Source organism: Muscardinus avellanarius, assembly GCF_963383645.1.
Source record: "Muscardinus avellanarius genome assembly, chromosome: 9".
Lineage (NCBI taxonomy): Eukaryota > Metazoa > Chordata > Mammalia > Rodentia > Gliridae > Muscardinus > Muscardinus avellanarius.
In genome coordinates this window covers 47,648,994-47,671,417 of record NC_137795.1, presented here as the reverse complement: position 1 = coordinate 47,671,417, position 22,424 = coordinate 47,648,994, and the positions used below count along the sequence as shown (strand labels likewise).

Below are 22,424 nucleotides of genomic sequence, written 5' to 3'. Positions count from 1 at the left end.
TGTTGACTTGTAACAGGGAGAAAAAAGTGGCAGTTCAAAGGGTATTAGATACAGCACAGGGCAAATGGGGGCCCATTAAAATTTCCCCAACTGCTCTAATGAGAATGCCGAGGGTCATTTCTGCCTAGTTTACCATCTGTTTGGTTTCTGGCATGCGGCTCTGGTGTGAAGGGAGTGTCCCGAAGCCCATTTGGCTTATCACAGACTAATCCTGGGTCTGAAGCAACTGCAGTGGTTTATGAAGTGGCGCATTAGTGTTAGAAGCTTTTGCAGGTGGAAGTCAAAAACTTTGCGGTGTAAAAAGACGTGGCACAATCACAAGGGTTTTTATTCTAACCCAGGAAGACAACTCTTAAAGAGAAATTGTTGCAAACATGTATAATAACCCCAGTACCTGCCTTCCAGTCACCCAAAGGTTGTGATGAATGAAAAGTGACTGCCTTTCAGTAGTTAGGCTCCATCAGCAGAAGCACACATTAAAAACAAGAAAAGATTTGCACTGAGACTGGTGATGGCTTTCCAGACAGGATACAGGTAGTAATAACCATGCAAAAAATAAATCAGGATGTATAAAAAAAATTAAATTTCTACTCATCATAAGATATAATTGAGAAAAAGGCCAGAGAAGCCATGAATGGGCATATATATTCATAAAATATATCTGATAAAAGGCTAGTACCCAGACGATATTAAAACTATTATAACTCAGCCAGGATGGTGGTACAGGCCTATAATCGAGTGCTTGGGAGGCAAAGACAGGAGGATCACAGGTTCCAGCCTCAGCAACTCATCAAGATGGTCAGCAACTTAGCAAGACCCTGTTTCAAAATAAAAAATATAAAAGGATAGCTCAGATGTAAAATGCTCCCGGATTCAGTCCCAGTGCCCCCCCCTCCAAAAATTCCAACTCTCCTTCTCTCCCAAAAACTATTATAAATCAATAACAAAGGGACAATTCATTATCTAAAAATAGGCATATGATCTGGACAAACACTTGATAAAACTGCCCAATAAGCATGTGAAAAATTGATTAGAATAATTAGTCAATTGGAAAATGCAAATTAAAACCACAATAAGACACCGCTACACACACATCCAAAAGATAAAAACTTAAAACACTGACTGCTATCAAATGTTGAAAATGCGGAGCAATTGCAACTCTAGTACTATGCTGAGTATAAAAAGGGATGAGTATTTGGGGGAAAAGTCTATTATGTATTATAAAACAAAACCCAGCAACACCACTACTAAGTATTTACCCCCAATAAAGAAAATAAAACATATGTTCACAAAAACACTAAGAATGTTCCTAGCAGCTGTATGCATAGTAACCCCAAACTAAAAACGCCCACGGTATCCAATATTAGGAGAATAGAGAAACAAAAGACTACTACTCAGCAATAAAAACAAGCTATTGCTACAAACACTAGGGATAAATCTCAAAAACATTATGCTGAATGAAAGAATACAAAGAGTGCAGGCATAGTGGAGCATGCTTGTAATTCTAGTACTTGGGAGGCTGAGAAAGGAGGATCACAGATTTACAGCCAACCTCAGTTATTTAGTGAGGCCCTCTGCAACTTAGTGAGACCCTGTTTCAAAAATAAAGAGCTGGGTGTGGTGGCACACGCTTGTAATTCCAGCATTCGGGAGGCTGAGAAAGGAGGATTGCAATTCGAAAACAGCCTCAGCTACTTAGTGAGGCCCTCTGCAACTCAGTGAGACCCAGTTTCAAAATAAAGAACAAAAAATAAAGAAAGAATAAAAAATAGGGCTGAAGATGTAGCTCAGAGGTAGAATGTCCCTGGGTTCAGTCCTCAGTACCATAGATGATAGATGATAGATAGATAGATAGATAGATAGAAGATAGATAGTAGTTAGATAGATAGATAGATAGATAGATAGATAGATAGATAGTAGATAGATAGATAGATAGTAGATAGATAGTAGATAGATAGTAGATAGATAGATAGATAGATAGATAGATAGATAGATAGATAGATAGTAGATAGATAGATAATAAGGGCTGGGGGTATAGTTTGGAGGTAGAATGCCCATGAGTTCAATCCCTACTATCCTTCCCAAAATAAGAACCTATATTTTGATAAGGTTCAGATTACCCAGGTATAAACATTTATAAAATCTAGCCTCATATGTCCTTGCAATTTGTATATATCATTGCATATAATCCTGCCTACATAATAGATACTGACTACAAAGTTTTTTCAACTCTGATGTACTTAAAAATTTTCAGCTGAGCGTGGTGGCGCACGGTTGTAATCCCCGCACTTGAGAGGCGGAGACAGGAGGATTGCGCAGGTTCGAAGCCAGCCTCGTTGGCTTAAGAGACCCTGTTTCCAAATAAAAAATATAAAAATAGGTCTTGGGTGTAGCCCACAGGTAGAAGGGTTCCATCCCCAGTACCACCAAAAAAATTTTTTTTTTCATAATAAAATGCCAAAAGGTAAATTGGTATTGCTTCAACAAGTCCTTATCCCTAAAATTACTTTAAAAAATAACATGAGTTCAGTTGGTGAGTACCTGCATGTAGCATAAAACCATGCAACTCTTAACTCTGACGGAACATCTCTTCACCAGTTCCTTTGGTCACAAGGGCCTTGCACACAAAACAGCAGGTCCCACTGCTTTTGTGTGTGCCCTTTGCACTGCCTCCGTGGTGCTTATCTGGTGTGTTCTTATCTGTGTGCTTCTGTGGTGTGTCCCCTCCTAATCTCTTCATTCCCTTCAAGCCTGTAACTATCCTAAATGAACTTCATTAAACAGCCTATCAACGGATGAAAACTGAATCCTCCTAAGAAAGAGAGTTGTTTCTTATGTACAAACTCACTTGGATATTTCAGAAACACTTGATTTAGGAAGCTAAGGAAATAGTTTTTAAATTATAATGGAAAAGGGATAACTATATTAAAGATTGCAAAATAAAAATCAGAAACATCGCCGGGCGTGGTGGCGCACGCTTGTAATCCCCGCGCTTGGGAGGCGGAGACAGGAGGATCGCGCAGGTTCGAAGCCAGCCGCGCGCGCTGGCTTAGGAGACCCTGTTTCTAAATAAAAATATAAAAATAGGTCTGGGAGTGTAGCCCAGAGGTAGAAGGGCTTCCAGGAACCCCAGTACCACCAAAAAAAAAATTAAAAAAAATAAAAAAAATCAGAAACATCTAAAATTTCATACTCAGACTTCTCTACAAGTCTGTTTAAGCTCTTATACCATTCTAAAGAAATCAAAACTTAGAATTGCTTTACAACACCGTAGTGGAACTCAAGTCTGTTGACCCAAATTGAAAGAACATTTCTCAGCTGGCATCTGAAAAGAAGCAAATGTATGACCATACCATCTACTTAACATCAAAACCTACACAATTCACTCCCAGCCACCCCTCGTCGACCCTCCTTCCTTGGGTTGGCTGCCTTTTAGCAAGCTAATTAAACTGCTATTGAATAACTGCTCAATACTATTACTAGTTCAAAAACTAACTGAACTGTCATTCAAAGAAAACAAGCATATATGTCTAAGCAATTAATTTAAATTGACTCAGTACCCGTTCTGATCATGTCAATAACAGGCATCTATATTTCATTAGCATGTTATTATGAATGTGAGTGGACACATATTTCTCCAAATATGTGGAAAATATATAACAAGGTGAATTTGTAACCTTGGTGTGCGTGTATGTGTATATTGGAATTGTTTTTATTTTTCATTGGCGGATATTTGTACATATTTAAGGAACACGGTATAATAATTTGGAGCAAGTATGCAATACCTAATAATCAAATTTGCTTAATAAGTATTTCCATCTCTGCCGACATCAACCTTATATGTTGGAAACCTTGTATGTTTGTATCTTTGCTTCGATTATGCTATAACCATGCTATCATGCCATTAAAGTTTATTCAAAAATACAATAGTAATGATAGCATACCATTCTTTTCCCTTGGTATTCCAACGTATTTAATCATTCCTTTATTATTAGGCACTGATATAATTTTCATAAATTTCCTATCGTAAGTAGTGCTTTGGTGAACAACTGCATACATGGGTTTTATTCATATTTGTTTTTTAAAAATTATAATAGATCCCCTAAAAGAAAACAGCTATGCCGTGTGTGTGTGTGTGTGTGTGTGTGTGTGTGTGTGTGTGTGTGTTTCACTGGGGATTGAACTTAAAGGTGTTCTACCTCTGAACTATACCCTCAACCCTAATTTTTATTTTGAACTAGGTCTCACTAAGTTGTGGAGGGCCTTGCTATGTTGGTGAGGCTGGTTGCAAATCTGCAATCCTCCTGTCTCAGCCTCCCGAGTACTGGGATTACAGGCAGTGCAGAAACATTTTAATGAACATTTACAATTCTAAATCACTTTTAGATAACTAAACCAAATATAATATACATCCATATCAATAATAAATACCTATTTTCTAATGCTAGTGCCAGTATTGAGTGTGGATGATTTTAAGTATCTCTGCCAAATATTTTTTTTTTTTGGTACTGAGGTTTCTAGAAGCACTTCTATCTCTGGGCTACACTCCCAGACCTATTTTATACTATTTTTGTTTATATTTGGAGACAGGTTCTCTTAAGCCAGCCACGCTTAAGAGCCTGCGCAATCCTCCTGTCTCTGCCTCCGAATTCGGGGATTACAAGCGTGCGCCACCACGCCCAGCATGTTCCAAATATTTTTAAAAAGTGGTATTTCATACTGTTGAATTATGCATCTTATTAATAATAAGTTGAATATTTTGCTTATATATATTAGGAATTTGTCCTTCTGTAAATGGCCTGAGCTTTTGATACTTTTCTATTAGAGTATTGGTTGTTTTTTTAATGTTTTTTTGGTTGTATAAAGTCCTTTATACCTACTGTACGCAAAATAACTTATACACAAAAATCTTATACATGAAGATTCATAAGATCATTATTTATAATAGCCAAAAACGGAAACAACAAAATGTCCATTAACAGATTGAACAGATACATAAAACAGGGGCTATCCATGCAATGGAATATTATTCAGCCATAAATAAGAATAAAGTACTAATACATGCTATAATGTAGGTAGCCCTTGAAAACACACAAATGAAAGAAGTAATTCTAGGGTGGTAGAAACGTTTCTAAACTAGCGGTGACCGTTACATAAAATACTGCATATACTAAGAACTATTACTGAATTGGATGCAAAATGCTAAATTTCATGTTATGTAAATTATGTCTTAAAACAAAAACATATTGAAGACTCTAAGAGGTTCTATTTAACTTTGTTTAACCAGAATATTTCAAGATTTTTACTACTGCAATGCTCTTTTTCCATGCAGGACCTACCTGTTAATCTAATCATAAGACACTAATGTTGGCAAGAAGCACGGTGTGAGAAAGTAGCTATTGACAGAACATTTTAAAATTCCTTCTAAGATGTGGTTGATATCAGCTTCTTGTTGAAAAGCAGACACACGAAAAAAGAAAAAGGTAAATAGGGGCAGGCTAGGGATATACTTCATCAGCCTCACGATTATGCTGGAGCTGGCCATTCACCATATTCTCTAGAAACAGAAAGCCAAGCCCAACTAAATTCTTCCTTATTAGTAACAGATTTTTTTCCCCATTTTTTGTTTGTTATTACTGTTAGAAATGCTTCCAGATCATATAGGTTAAAAGTCAATTTTTAACAAAGATTCTTCTCACAATAATTATTTTACAAAGAAAACAGTCAAACAAAAAGCAACATATCTTCCCCAAATATGACCTCTGATAGCTACATTTACTTTACTTTTAATTTGCTATTTACAACAGTTCATAGGGGGAGGAACTCTTCCGAAAGGGAACCAGAAATAACATAATTAACTAGATAATAGCAACAACATGGTTCTGATGTATGAAAACATGTAGGAAGAAAAGCGGGAGGGGAGCTCAAGCTGAACTTTTACCAAAATATTAACAATTTCTGCTATTCTGTTTTCCAAAATGGCAACTCCCACACAAACAAGTATCTTTCCATTCAGGCAGTCAAAACCCTGAAAACAGTAATTTAGCTGTGAGCTCGCCTCCGAGAGCAGCCTACAAGTCTATTAGACTAAATGCAAAACTAAGCCTCGGAGGGTTGAATACCAACTGCGGGACAGAAGAGGAGGATGAGAGCTGAGCCCGTGTTTGGTAAAGTGCCTCACTGTGCTCCTACATCTACTTTCAAATTCAGACATGTGTCCTCAACTATTTCCTAGGAAATTCCAGGAATTCACGCTTGCTACTTCTTTTTAAATATATTCCAAAGATAATTATCAGAATTATTTGGAGGAATTGATAACATTATGAAATTATTTTAAGTTCTTCTTAGAATTAACTGCCAGAAAGGAGGCAGTCAAACACATCCAAGAATATTTATAAAACAAGTACTGTGAGTATGGAACATAATCCCATTTATCATTATCTGGAACCAGAAAACAAGGATGGGAAAACCTCAAGAGTAAACCACATTACAAGTAAATTGACTGCTGGGTCGGAGTCCGCCTTTGAAGTCAGTTCCTGAAACATATATTTGGATCCTGTCCGCTATTAACGTGGGTAGTCTAGTACACTGTGAAGAGGGTTGCTCTTCTAGAAATCAATACTACTTACCAGCAAAGATTCATGATTCCTCAGTGTTTCTTAGAATTGTTATTTGAGAAACAGAAAGAACAGTATCCCCAACTCTGGTTGCATCCAATGTGGGAAAGGACTATTTACCAGAACTTATTTCCCAGAATTCTTAAACAGCTTGGCATGTGAGACAGTGCCCACAGAATGACCCACTGCTCAGTCCTGGGGCCAGTGGCTTCTTAACAACAGAACTTAGACTGTACTTTGCCAAGACAGGAGAAGCTCTTCTCAAGTAAAATTTTAATCCTAACAGGCAAAATTAAACCTTTTCAAAAACCATAACTTATTAGGCATAGCAGGAACTTCTATCAGAACCAGCTCTAAAAATGTACATTTCTTCGCCAGGCGTGGTGGTGCACACTTGTAATCCCCACGCTTGGGAGGCGGAGACAGGAGGATCGCGCAGGTTCAAAGCCAGCCACACTGGCTTAGGAGACCCTATTTCCAAATAAAAAAATATAAAATAGGTCTGGGAGTGTAGCCCAGAGTAGAAGGGCATTTCCTTGTATTCCTTTTTATGAATAACAAATTCACTGTGATTCTGAACATATTCATCTGAGCAGGAATAAGGAAGAGAAAGAAACTAGAAGCACTGCTCTTCTTTAGGGATGTATTTCTAAAGTACCTACAATGTTTTGTGGGTATGTATCATATTAGGGCTAAATTCCTCTTTCTAAAATCTGTGAAGGGTCCAGAGAAAACTGACAGATCATTATGAAGCGAGGAAATGGACCGATCTTGTGTGGAGTGTTTCAGGTGTTGTTGTTGTTGTTAGTTTTTTGCCCTAAAGAAGAAAACAAGTGACTTACTTTTTTAACAACACTATTTTCAACTATACAAGAAATTAGGTGAGAAAGGTGCTGAGGTCAAAGCAAGGGAGTAGAGTTTTACACAGTGGAACCTTCCTTCGTCTTTTCACTTGACATAATCCTAGAACATGTTCCCAAGGTGTTGTAGAGGTGCCTTTTTCTGGAAGATGTAACAGATGAAACAAGACCTATGATGCATCATTAAGACACTGACCTACCCTAAGATACCAGGGTGGACTAAACAATCTCTTGAAGTTCTTTCTAGCTTCTTAATTATATAGAAGACACTTCATCAATCACTGTATCTGAGAGTACTGGAGCCTGTCCTCCAGGGGAGAGAGGGGGACAAGTGGTAGCCAGGATTGATAAGATTCCCCAGAATCTTTGATAACGAGATTAACATATGTTTGTACAGTTTTAAACTCGTGTGTAGATGAGTCTAAATATAGACTCAGAAATATTTTTGAACCTAAAGACAGTAAAATACTTTCTCCGCACACCCTCCTTCTTGTCTATACTCACATACTTATGTTTCTATCCACATTACTAATTGCAGCTCTGGAAGCACAATACCCTGCAACTCTTCAAAGATTTTTATTGGTTCAATTAACGTGTAATGAGCTCTTGTTATATGTTATGTAAGTAATGACTAGGTCATTTCCTCATTCTCAAAAAGGTAAAAGGGAGTGTGTGTGTGTGTGTGTGTGTGTGTGTGTGTGTGTGTGACTGGAGATTGAACCCAGGGGTATTCTACCTCTGTGCTACATTCACCAGGCATATATTCTTTTATTTTATTTTATTTATTTTAGAACAGTGTCTTACTAAGTTGCTGAAGGCCTCCCTAAGACGTTGAGGCTGGCTTCTAACCTGAAATCCTCCTGTCTCAGCTTCCCAAGTATTGGCACCACAAGTATACACCACCATGCCCAGCTGGTAAAAGATATTTTAAACAAGTAGATTCAATAGATTGCTAGAGGAGGCTGGTGGAAGTCAGAGAAGAGGTGAGAGGACAGGGTTCCTAAAGAAAAGAGGTTATAATCGCTCAGTGGAGGGGATAAGTCCGGACAGAGCCCTAAACGATGCCAGGGTGCTCGTCTGCAGACAGAGCCAGAGGAAATCAAAGGGACACACTCAGGGGCCTTAGAGGTTTCGGTCTTGGAATTGTGTGTGTGTGTTGGGGGGTATTTTGACTGAAGCCTTGGAGTCTATATGTGAATATGGTGAGAGTAGGTGTCTGAAAGAGTGACAAAAAGCTGGGAAGAAATGGGGCTTAGGGGCAGGCAGGAACAGAGCAGAGAGAGCGCCTTCTCAGTCCAGGTTCATTTGGTTGAAATAGAAATCAACTCAAGCTCGCATGGGCTGCAAGGGAAGCTTAACATGAAGCAAAGAGCTGAGTCTACGTCTTTTCAACTTCTAAGCAAATGTGACCTCGGGCAAGTTACCCTATCTGCGCCTTGCATTCTTTATCTACCAAATAAGGAGAAGGAGACCAGGATTGTTGTTTTAGGATCCAAAGGGTTAATAATCTGCAACGCACCTAGTATATAGCAAATGCGACGATGATAGCTATTTTTATTATTGCTTCTTAGATTCTGAGATTGTCTGAGCCTGGTAGAAAGGAAGCTTAAAATAGGATCCTGGAAAGTTCTGGCCCCTGAAGCAGCATCCTGCCTCTCCTTCCTCTCTCCCCTCACGTCTCTGAAGATGTCACCCGCTGCTCCTAAATGTCCATGTTCCCTGGATCCAGCTCATGAAGAGCTGGACTGAGATTGACGAATCTTGATTTCTTGTGCTAGAAAGTATGACTGATCAGCTTGATTTGTACCTCAGGGTTTAAATAAAGGACAAAGGGTTCATTGAAAAACATGCTACAGTGACCTGTCTTCAAGGGCAGGAAAAGAGGGCAAAGAAAAATTCATTTTGATTTCTAGGTTTAGCCGTTTTCAGGTCAGAGCCATAGAACGGGCTAATTTTAATCCTCAGAGGCTTTAGAGTCACTGATGAGTAATTAAGGAATTTGATGATGCTACTATTTTGCATCCTCCTTAAACTTTTTTGTGTTTCTTATTTCAATTCACACTACCTTAATTCTCTTTAAGAACCTGGTAACCACTAAATATCCACCCACTAAATAAAACTACATATATTCATACAATGGAATGGTATTTATTTATAAACAGAAGAGCATGCCGACTCATCCACCACATGATGAAAACATCATGCTAAGGAAAAGAAATCAGGCACAAAAGACCATTTACTGTAGAAACTGGAATCATGAGTTGTGAATATCCCAAACAGGCAAATCCATACACTCCAAAAGTAAAGCAGTTGCTGTGGAGTAGGGGGGAAAGAATGGGGAGTGCCTACTAATGGGTATCTGTTTCTTTTGAATGTTACTTAAAACATTTTGGAATTAGATAGTGGTATCAGTTGTACAATCTTCTGAATACATTACATATCAATAAAAGGCGTACTTTAAAATGGTAAAATTTAATACCTGGAGTGATGGTGCACACCAGTAATCCTAGTACTTGGGAGGCTAAGATAGAAGGATTACAAATTTAAGGCCAGCCTTAGCAATTCAGCAAGACTCTCAGAAACTTAGTGAGATCCTATTTAAAAATAAAAATATACATGTATATATTTTTTGACCCCATTATGATGTATGCATACAATGCGCCAATAAAAAAATGTTCAAAACAAAAAAATATAAATAGGGCTGAAGGTGTAGCTTGGAGGTATAACACTCCCAGTACCACAAAAATAAATGCTGCTAAGATTTAAGATGGGCATGGTGGCACATGCCTAAAACTCCAGTACTTAGGCTGAGACAGGATTGCAAGTTCAAGACCAGCCTCAGAAACTTAGTGAGGCCCTCAGCAACTTTGACCCTGTGTCAAAATAAAAAAATAAAACAAAAATAGGGCTGGGGATATAGCCTGGAGGTAGCATGTCCCTAGGTTCAATCCCCAGTACTAAAAAACAAACAAAAAAGGCAAAATTTATAGAATGTGAATATTATTTGTTAAGTGTCTGAGAACTGGATATGATGCCAGAACACCTCATACTTACATACTTGTACCATGTAATAGCCACCACTTCCCATCCCCCAAGCCTTGCTTCCTGTCTATCCATCAGGCGCCGGGGCTGAGCCAGGCTCTACTGGGGATCTACTCTGGCTCTAAACTCTATGGGTAAGAAACAGTGCACCTGTTGCCCTTCTCAAAGAAAGAACTCTCATTTCCTACCATCTTTATTTTTATTTTTTTATTTTCTTATTTTTTGGTAGTACTGGGGGTGAAACCCAGGGGCTTTTCTACTTCTGGGCTATACTCTCAGACCTATCTTATACTTTATTTGGAAACAAGGTCTCACTAAATTGCTGAGAGCCTCATTAAGTAGCTGAGGCTAGCTTCGAACCTGTGTGATCCTCCTGTCTCAGTCTCCTAAGCAAGAGCTGGGATTAGAAGCGTGAATCACCACACCCAGCTCTTATGGTCTTTGAATAAGCCTTGTTTTGAGCATATAATGTATATTAGGCACATGACTCAATAATCTCATATAATCCATCCAACAGCTTTGTGAACTGGGTTCTGATGTCATGCTAACTTTCAAATGCAGATACTGAGGTTTGGGAGAGGTAAATATGTTAACTATGTGAGTTGACCATGTGAGGGCCGGTGTAGAACCTGAGCTGCCTGACTCCAGAGCCAATGCAAGAAGCCACTGCACAGAACCACATTTCTCCATTCACCCATCACTTTGGTCCAAATTTCGTGCACATCTATATTAGCGATTTGTTGACTGCTTGCTTCAAACACTTTATATATATGTATTAGGTCCACTATTCTAGTAAGTGATTATTTTCAAGCTAGTTATTCAGGAGTTGAAAAAGAGCCCTGAATTCTTTATCATCTGTCAAATACAAACCAGATGAAATTATTTATTAATGATGGTAATGCCAGCATACACAAATGGAATGAATTTAAGTTAATACCCAGCAAATAGGAAACATTCATGGTGATAATCTCTTGTCAGCTCTGCTCCTTATACACTGACTAATTTATTTAATCTAGAGTCTTCTTGTTAATTGCAGGTCATTTACCATATGCAATAAAAGGTCACACTTTTGAATTACACAAGTATCTTTAAATTGCATCTACTGTTGCCTTTCTTTGTAAAGAGAGACAAAATGAATTTAACAAGATCATTCTGCATAACATATTAGGTTAATTCAGGCTAGTAAATAAATATAACTATACAGGGCTCTGGTTAATGGAGTTGCTAGTGTCTGCCCCATTTTTATAAAAAAAAAAAACTAGAAATGTGCATGCATCTACAACGTGTATTTCATAGTCAGAAATAAAACATCTAAGATTGAACTATGGCTAAAATACTGAAGCGTAGAGTCCTGGTAATAATCAGCCACGTTGTTACAGGTTCTACCTAGTCTTAATGTAAAGGAAAATCAAATGTTAGCTTACATAGACCCTGCATTTTTATTTTTAGTGACAACAAAACAAAGTAGAACAAAAATTTGCATCCTGGCAATGAAATTTTAATATGCAATCTAAATCTACTAGTGAAGTACTCATTTTTATTAACCTGACCAATCTTAAAATATTTAAATAATTTGCTTTTGTGTGTGCAGTACTGGGAATTAAACCCGGGAGCACTCTAGCACTAACCTTTTTTTTTTTTTTTTAAATAGAGACAAGGTCTCCCTGAGTCACCCAGGCTAGCCTTGAACTTGCAATCCTCCTGTCTCAGCCTCCAGAGTCACTGGGATGATAGGCCTGAACTATGATGCTAAATAATTTGTTTTGTAAATATACTTCTATTCAGCTAAAATTAGTATCAAATCATATAAAAATAAAAATGTTAATGATATTTTAAAGAATGCTGGAAATATTTTATGTTAACTGCTTAATATCTATTAAATATGGTTCATTGTTTAAGAGAGAAAAAACTAAAAAGAAAAAAAATTCAGATCTGTTCATTAGATTTTCTTCCTAAAATAGGAACCTATCAAATCTTGACACTTTGAGTAATTGTAACTAATTATTGGATCTAAGATGCCTCGTAAGTACAGAAAAAAGACATAGAAAATTAAACATAAATATAAGTACAAAGCAGAAGAAGATTAGGAACTTTAAAGTACAAAAGTTTAGTGTATACAATCTGAAGTGTGGCAGCTATTCATCAGATCTGCAAACCTGAGTCTCAAGGTTTTGAGCCAGAATATCAAAAAGCAGCTTTTAGAGCCAGAATATTAAATATTGAGTAAAATGCATTTCAGCCCTGGAAAAGAAACAATTTTGTATGAAAGGATATTCAAATGGCCCTTCATTGAGCGACCACAATAAGCCTTGAAGATTTACATGATTGAGCTGGAATTCAAAGCCAAAGACAAGAGAAGCATTTTTTCCCCCAGGGATGCACAAAGAGATATCCATAATTAACATCACCCTTCCCCAGGGCAGCTTGTTTTCTTATACTGACAAGCAAAATGTGGTATTTCAAATCAGACATGGCTGGGCATACTGTCATCCTTTTGCATAACTATTGTTTTAATGTATTTCTGGCTATTAGGCATTTGTCTATTTTTGGTCAGTGAGGCATGCATTTTATTTAAAGAATTCTGGTTTTGCATCAAAGACTGTAGTTATATTAGTGGAAATAATATTTCTACAATAGTATCTTAAGAATGATTATAACCTTATTTGGGCTGGTCATATGCACATTTGAGATTCGAAAAGAGACCAGCTATAACTTTTGTGTAATGAATATAATTACAATTAACTTTAAGTAAGAAAAAACTTTCAGAAGTACTTATTTACACTCAGCTATGTGCTTCCTTTTTCTTGTTTGTCACAGCAGTTGAAATTTTCACACACTAATCCATGATGTGGTGGGAAAATGCCAAGCAAATCATGTTTGCTTAACATTCCATCAAAACAGTCAGAGAAAAATGATAGATTATATATTCAATAACTCTTTTGTTCCACATCAAAGAATAGCACATTACTTCATCCTGATCCTACCATAAGTGCTGAACTACCAGAAGCAGCAATTCTCTTACACTTTATCTTCTCTAAGTTGCCTCTACTTTCCTACCTGCACCCTAACCAAATGGAATTTTTTCATTTTGTCTTTAAGTTGTATAAAGTATATTAAACCTAAATCAAATGCCAGAAAATGGTGATTTTTTTTCTGAAAGTGATTCTTTAGTATAAGATAGTTTACAAAGTGTAACTGCTCACAATATCAGACATTATTAAATTTCATTTCGAAAGTTACCATTATTGCATAAACATACATAAAATTATTTGAATACTATTGAAATTTCAAGATGATCTCACCTATCTCTCCACCTGTATGAAAATGCCAGGTGGGAGACTTTGGTGTTTGCCTATAGAAGTCTACCCAAGTTCAGAAGCCTCTTTGGACCATCAAACCAATAATACTGGGTTCATGGTGATATAAAGGCTAAATGCAACTTCTTCTGCTAATCAAAATATATTCTAATTCAAGTTAAAACTACCTCTTAATAGTTCTCAAAGTCACTACAGAAAATGAGATGAAACCTGAATTTCGGAAATAATTTCTAACAATTTTATTCCTGGTTTTATTATTGCTTTGCTAACTAAAATCGGAGGCAATATGATACGTATTTTTATTTTCATGTATGCTGGGCAAGCATTCTAGTACTGAACTACACCCCTTGCCTTTGATAAATGCATTTGATATGTTCTTTCAAAATGTATTGACAACGAGCCAGGCGTAGTGTCCCACACTTGTAATCCCAGTACTTGGGAGGATGAGACAGGAAGATTTTGGTTTGTGGCCAGCCTCAGCTACTTAGTGAGCCCCTCTGCAACTTAGTGAGACCCTGTTTCAAAATAAAGAATAAAAAATAGAGCTGGTAGTATAGCTTGGAGGTAGAATGCCCCTAGGTTATCACAAAAAGAAAAAAAAAAACGTGTTGACAACAAACTTATGGTCTTTCATGACTTTTCTTATTCTATTGCCTCAAATTGACAAATTATATTTACTTAACTAAGCCAAGTCATCTCAAAGTATATATCCCAGATTAATAACACTTCAGAGCTGTTCTTTGCATCCTGCAAGAAGTACTAAGAAGTGGGATGTTTCAGCCACCAAGACTTATAATTTGGAAACGATAGTTTATTGGGTGTTTTCTATACGTTCAGAGTTTACATAAAACGCCTCCTTTAATTCTCAGGGCAACTCAACACATTATGAAACAGGTTTCATTATCATGACCACTCCACAGATGAGGAAAATAAGCTTAGAGAGTCAAGCCAACGTAGCTGAAGCCAGTGATGCCAGTCCACACCTGACTTCCCACACATCGGCATCTTTAACAAAAGAATTGTCTTTCTGAGTGCTGCCGTGTGTTCTCCATTTGCCCCCAGAGTGATCTCTTTAAAGTGAAAAGTCAATCGAGTGACTCTTCAGCTTAAAACCCTCCACGGTTCTCCCTTCTCTTAGGATAAATCCTGAAAACTCAAGATACCCTGCATGGTCTGCCTCTAGCCTCCTACCCAGCCTTATCACTTTCCCTATTCCCAGGACCAGCTCCTCCCAGGTTTTCTTTCAAACCCTAGAACCTAGCCAGCCTCCTCTCACCTCAAGACCATCACACCTGCTATTCCTCCCTTTGGATATGTTGTGCCCCACCTGCCACAGACCAGCTAAACATTGCTTCTCCTCCAGATGCTACCTCAAAGTCTAATTTCTGGTCCACACCCTTTTCTAGCAAGGCTTGCTATCATATATGTCTATGGTCCTTTAATTACTATCTTTCTTTCCACTAGATTAGTGGCTCTAGCACCTCAGCATGCATCAAAATCACATTAAGTGTTTATCCTTAAAACTAACCACTGGGGTTCCACCCCTGGAGCTTCTGATTCACTTGTCTGGGGTGAGTGACTCTGGGAGTCTGCAGTTTTAACAATCCAGCCAATACTCATGCTGCAGGACTGGGAACGGATCCAGTACAACCCCGGATGAACATTAGAATCACCTGGAGCACTGTAAAAGCTACCAATGCCCAAGGCCTATCTCCAGGGCTTTTTATTCAAATGGGCTAAGATGGAGCCCTGAAGTATAAATACTATATGCATAGGCCAAAAAATACCATTTATCTAAAATTCACACATTTTACCAGGTGTCTTATATTTTTGTTAGCTGAATCTGGCAACCCTACTTATAGGTTTTACTATAACAAAATTGGTAGTGTGTAATATACTTATACACCTACATTATGGTTATGATTGTTAAGCTGACTCTTCATCTCTGCAGAGGACAAAAAGGATGGGGCTATTTAGAAGCAAGAAAAAAATTTTTCCTGAGGTTTACACCTTAAAAGTAGTTACCAACAAATAATAAGATAATATCCGGGATCTTTTAAATGTAGAGCAAGTTGTTGTTTAACATGATGATGAAATGACTTAAATTTCTTTAAACTCTCAGGCTGTAGTCCTTATCCTGGGCCGCAGAGTGGTGATGCAGGGAGACATTCTTGTTCTGAAGTCAGTCAACAGATTACCACAGCAAAGCTACTGCTGGGACCCCACACAGAGCAGGGACCCTTTAATGCATCAAAAGCAGGTAAAAATTATGTCTAAAAAAATCATAGCAAAATCTAAAAGGCCTAATACATGGCTGCCTTTGACAATGCATTTCTAACTTTCTCCCACCAATACAAGAAGCCCTATGCAGTTTTCCAATTTTAGAGTAAGATCAGCGATTTCAGTCTTACATAAACCAATATATTAAATATGCATTTTTGATGCTGTAAAGGGTCTACTTAATCCCAGCTTGGCATGTTTACAGCATTATGGGTAAACTAGAGATTTTCAAATCGAGAATCCTCTGGGATTAGTGGCCATCATGTAGCCTTCTGCTTCTCCACATAAGTAATCTGCTAGGTAAGGACAAAGACTTCATGTAAGTCTCTTAAATATTAAATGGCATTCTTTTTAATTATTTTAACAGTTATTACTATATCTACTTTAAGGCTTTCTTGGCAAACTTAACACTTGTTACTCACCACCAGATTTTTAATTACAGTTCATGAGAACAAGTTTCTGAACAACTGCATGGGTGTCAGAGGGAATTCCAGAAACCTAAGAGAGAGAACTTGGGAATTTACATGAGTCCCATGGACCTAGTATAAGAGTGGCAGGAGAGAGAGAGAAGGAAAGAGCCACAGGGCAAACTCATGGCTGGCACGCATGCACAAGACACTTCATCTCACCCCATTTTAAACACACACACACACACACACACACACACACACACACACACACACACACACTGAATTATTTTCTCTTAGGCAATAAATTCCTAATACTTTTTTAAACATATATTTCCAAACAAAACAAAACAAAAAGACTTGCAACTGCCTAAAATAGCCACAATCACCGTTTCACTTTCGTCAGGATAGCTTACCAAATCCAAAAGCATTAGAACCGCCAATGCTCTGTGAAGCCTGGACACTTGTAGAGGTGTAGAGTCCTGTCACCAGCAAGCCGTCAAAGAAGGTGCTCGTTGAAATTGTCACTGAAATAGATGAGGAGAGGGGGATAAAAAACCTCAATAAATAGAGTCAGAATAATGAGGTGCATTTCTGAAGCTTCAGACTTTGTCAAAACAATCTTTAGTCATTATTAATAAACTTTATATGCTATCCTCAGTGTGTGTGTGTGTATAAGTAGTCACAGATGAAAAAAAAAGCTGAGAATTTCAATGCCTATAATTGCTTGTTCTAAACTTAGCACATCAGTCCTACCTTTTTAATTCATTTATACATTTCCTGGCTATGTGAAAAATCTGAAAATAATGTAGTATTGAATAGATGGTATCCCCACCTCCACTACCACCTATGAAGGCAGTCAGAGACATGGCTGGAGTTGGGGCATTATAATGTAATCCCCCTTTTTAAAGTATTTCATACTGTGGGAAACAATCTTAAATCAGCGGAAAGAAGAGCAATAAGAAGCACTGAGTTTCTTATTGTGAGTCTACATTTCAATGATGAGTTCCCTGAAGTTTTTTAACAAAAGCAGGCTAATTTGCATGAAGACAGTCAGCTTCTTCCTCTTGTGAACAAGAAAAGAAGCCACTGGGCACTGTAAGTTACAGAACAAAGTCTACAGAAGGGGTCCAAATGGTTTCATAACCAAAAAAAAAAAAAAAACCCAGGATGTTCCTGGGAAGAAAATTTTCAAATTAAATCTGTTTGCTACTCAGGTTCGGCTTCCTAAAATTTTATCATGCTCACCAGCCTAAAACCTGATCATAATCTCCTGTTGACATAATAACATTTTGTCTTGCATAGACTATATGAGATTGAGATGATATCATTTATAAGAAGCAGCGGGGAAGGCAATGACATTATTTTCTCGTGCACAGAATGAGGTTATCACCATGTTTGCTGGCAATGAGGAGAATGGCTGGCGTCTCAGTAACTTTGATGAGAATGTTTAAGTTAAACTCCAGGACACTCAGTGAATAGGGCTGAATGGCCTGACACAGCCACATCATAAGCATAAAAAAGACACATGTATCAACAGAATAGCCTGACATCATGCTACCCTCCAAATGGCCGTGGGTGTTGGAATTCATCACCTTTCCATCTTCTAATAAGAGACACTAGCTAATATTTTTGAGTTCTGGCATGTATATCACCCAGCTGGGCTCTGAGCTAAGTAGTTTGCATATATTATCTCATTTAACTGTCAAAACATATCTACAGAGGGAATACTTTTATTATTCAAAGCACACAAATGAGAAATTTATGGCACAGAACAATTCAGAATCTGGCCCAGAACCAAATGGTAACCAAACATTTTTTATGTTGTTTACTTGATTCTCTCCTGCTTTTTCTCTGCTCCCCTCAGATCCCAAAGTGGCCAAGTGACATGACCAAACCCTTGCTTCATAGCCCTTTTCCCAGATCGTTTATGTGCATAAAGAATATTTCTTTTCCTTTCCTCATTTCTATTTTTTTGTTTGTTTATTGTTTGTTTGCTTGGTGCTGGGGATGAAACCCAGAGGCATTCTACCTCTGAGCTACACCCCCAGCTCTTTTACTTTTTACTTTGAAACAAAGTCATAGGTTGCTGAGACTGGCCTCAAACTTTTGATTCTCCTGTCTCAGCCTCCCAAGTACTGGGATTACAAGCATGGGCTATCCACCTGGTTCATGAAAAATATTTCTAAAAAAGGAAAATGAAAGTCTCAGGAATGATGCTACTGCTATCAGAGGGCAAGAGACCCACGAGCTACAGGGACATGACTCCTGGGCTTGTGGCTAAAACCCAAGGAGCGATAGGCCCACCTCTGCGATCTGTTGGCTGGGTGTTCTTGGGCAACCCACCTCATCTCTCTGAGTCTTTGCTCCTCTGTGGAACGTTATCCTAACCATCAGTCCACCCACTCCCAGTGTGCTTTCTCCAAGTCACCACGGTTGGCCCTACTGATGCCTTCCTCCTTGGAATCACTAGATTAATCTTGACTAAACTAGAAAGCGCTTCAATTGCCCCGTGCCCAGCTCTGTGGGTTTTTGAATTGTTACCTCCTATTAAGACGGGCTTACTGGCCATCAGTCCTCCATGCAGTGTTTCAAGGTATCCCTCGCTGTCAACAGCACCCAAGCTGGTGTTTCACTTTGGATTCATGTGGAGCCACTGTCCCCCACTCACCATGTACTCTAGAGCAATGCTGTGCTGACTCACCACACAGGCCCCTGTGGATTCCTCTTGTTCCTTTCTATTTCTGCTCTGGTTCCTATATCCAAAATTCTACAAAATCTGAGTGTTTTATACATTTGGGAGTTAGGCAAACTTCAGTTTATGTCTTACCTATCTCTGCCTATGACTAGTACACTAGGGTGGGATGTTCTGGATTCCCCATTTACAAAAGGAAATGGTAATACTATAAGGTTTACCTTAAGAATTAAAATCAAATATATCTATTTTATATCTCTCTATCATGTCTACCACCTGAACACATTATCAAGCATACAATAAATAATCCAGTTAGTGCTTACTGGGCATGGTAAATAATTTAGTTAGTTCCCTCTGGGCATGGTAATGAATGTTTGTAGTAACAGCAACCTGGGAGGCTGAGGCAGAAGGATTGCAAGTTTGAGGCCAGCCTCAGTGCCCTGTCTCAACGTATGACAACAAAAAAAAGTTGGTTTCCTTTTCTGGCCCTGAAGCCCTGACTTGTTCTTCCCTTCCTGAGAACAGGAGCCCTAAACAGACTTCCTGGCATTTACCTCCCCAGAGGCCTAGGAACGTCCAGTCACTGGATGCTTCTGAGTCCTGATGTCTGCGAGGATTCTCTATCGACCCTCTTCACCCACTACGGCATCTCTAACCACAGTCCCACCACGTCTGAGCCATGATCTCAGTGGGTCCAAGGCAAGTGAGAATCCCCAGCTTATTATTAATCTCTCCTCCCTTCCAAAAGGCAGTCCTTAAGTACCTGCTCAGTGTCTAAGACAGAGGCTAAATACACCTGGAGAAAGGGCGAGAATGAGAAGAGCCATGGGTGGCAGCTCTCAGTGTTTCCTCTGATGCCCTATCAACTCTGGTTCCAAATGGGTATGCCCACCCAGCAAAACTAAAGCCCTGCAATGTTGACCACGACATTGATTAATTAAATTTCCTGAGAGTCTGTCCATACTAGTGATGTTTCAATTTCTTGGAGACGTGCGTCTAGGAGGCTGCCTGGCCAGCCTGTGACTCATCTGGTTACGGAGGTGTCGGGATCTGCTTTGCCCTTTGCATGTCCATCTAGGCTGTCAAACCCAAACCAGACGTGCTGTTGCCTGCCACCAGTGCCTGCCCTGCCCCCGAGGATGAGCATATTATAATTTTTAACCCCTCGCTGGGCGTGGTGGCGCATGCTTATAATCCCCCCGCGCTTGAGAGGCTGAGACAGGAGGATCACACAGGTTCGAAGCCAGCCTCAGCTACTTAGTGAGGCTTTCAGCAACTTAGCGAGACCCTGTTTCCAAATAAAATATAAAAGAGGTCTGGGAGTATAGCCCGGAGGTAGAAAGCCACCCCTAGTGCCACCAAAAAAATAATAACAATTTTTAAACCCTCCACACATCAAAGTGCTTGTTTCACATCAGATCTTTACATGGATTCTCAGGTGTGGAAGCAGCAAGATCTACTCAGTAGCCCAACAGTAAGAGGGCTGGGTTTTCTCCCAGTATGAATGTTAATTCATCTTGTCAGATTGGGCAAGTTTTTCTCTCTGATTCTATTCCTAGTAGAGATGTGAATACCTGTTACTGCTAAGTCTATTTAAATATGTGAGAAATCATTCTGAAACACTGAATGTTTTAGAATAAAAATTGAAGTGCTAAGAAAAACATTTATGACTCTTAAAGTCTCTGAGGTTTGAATGCCATCCGTAAGCTAACTACTCCCAAATCCCTATCTTCAGTTCAGACCTCTTTCCCAACTCCAGGCATATAGCAACTTGGTACTCAATAACTCCACTTAAATACACAAAAGTCATTTCAATTTCGACATGACTATTTCTCTACATCTGCCCCCACACAGACACTCCAAATGACCCTGCTTCTTCTGAACTCTCCCCAACTCAGTTGATGACAATATCACCCTTCCTCTTATGCAGGCCAAAACCGCTGCTTCAAATTTGGAATCACCTACATCCACGTCCTACATCCAATCCATGTCGATCTCGATGGCTCTGCCTTCAGATTGTATCCAGGATCTGGCCGTTTGTCACCGTGTACTGTCTCTCCAAGTACTGTCTCTCGCATGGATCATTTTATTCGACATCAATCTGGTCTTCCTGGTTCTATCCTCATCTCTCTACAGTCCATTTTTATTAAGAGTCAAAGGAATCCTTTTAGAACATACATCTGTCTGGGCACAGTGGCACACACCTATACTTGGAGGTTGAGGCAGGAGGATCACAGATTCAAGGCCAGTGTTGGTAATTTAGCAAGACTCTGTTGCAAAATTTTTTAAAAATGGGCAAAGAATATAGCTCGAAGGTAGAACATCCCTGGATTCAGTCCCTTACACCATATATACATATGTATACATACAAGTTCATGTCACTCTTCTCCTTACAGCTTTCCAACGGCTGTTCATTTGGCTCAAAATCTTTATGGTGGTGTATAAAGCAGAACATGCTCTGCCTCCATCCTCATTCATATTCTCATTCATATTCTCATTCTCTCCCTCTCCTCTTCCCTTCTCTCTCTCTCTCTCTCTCTCTCTCTCTCTCTCTCTCTCTCTCTCTCTCCTCTTTGCTCTTCTGTCTCACTACACTCTTGGCATACTCTTAGAGTGGAGCCCCGTGTGCCAAGGGTCTCTTGGCTGAGACACATCAGGCTTTCACACTAGCCATTTTCCAGACACCAAAGGGCCAGTTCCCTCATCTCCCTCAAGACTCAGCTCAGATACCACCCTGTCAACAAAAGCTGTCTTGGCTGCTCTATTTAAATGTGCACTCAGCTCCCAGTCTCCTTAGCTGGACTCTACTTTTCTCCCGTTTTGTTCTAAAGTAGTTAGCACTACCGAATACAGTGGACTGATACATCTCTTTGTAATATTTATTGATCATTATATTTATTCTCAGTCCCATTCTGTAGAATGCAATCTCCTCCAGAGCAGATTATCTAGAATCGTCAGTGCTATACCTCAAGTGACTAGAACAATTCATGATACTTTTAAGTGCTTGCTAAATATTAAGTAAATTATTATTATTGTTATTATTATTATTATTATTATTATTATTATTATTATTTTGGTGGTACTGGGGCTCCTGGAAGCCCTTCTACCTCCGGGCTACACTCCCAGACCTATTTTACATTTTTTTAAATTTGGAAACAGGGTCTCTTAAGCTAGCGAGGCCTCCAAACCAGCGTGATCCTCCTGTC

At 38.9% G+C, this 22,424-nt stretch overlaps 1 protein-coding gene across 1 annotated transcript in view; it reads right to left on the bottom strand.

The window, feature by feature from the left end:
- RELN (reelin) overlaps positions 1 to 22,424 on the bottom strand; it is a gene marked incomplete at both ends in the record, with an annotated part of 510,757 nt that overhangs the window by 422,714 nt on the left and 65,619 nt on the right. The window contains one exon of the mRNA XM_080701477.1: positions 16,940 to 17,050. Coding sequence (XP_080557603.1) covers positions 16,940 to 17,050 — 111 coding nt within the window. The remainder of the gene's footprint in view (positions 1 to 16,939; positions 17,051 to 22,424) is intronic.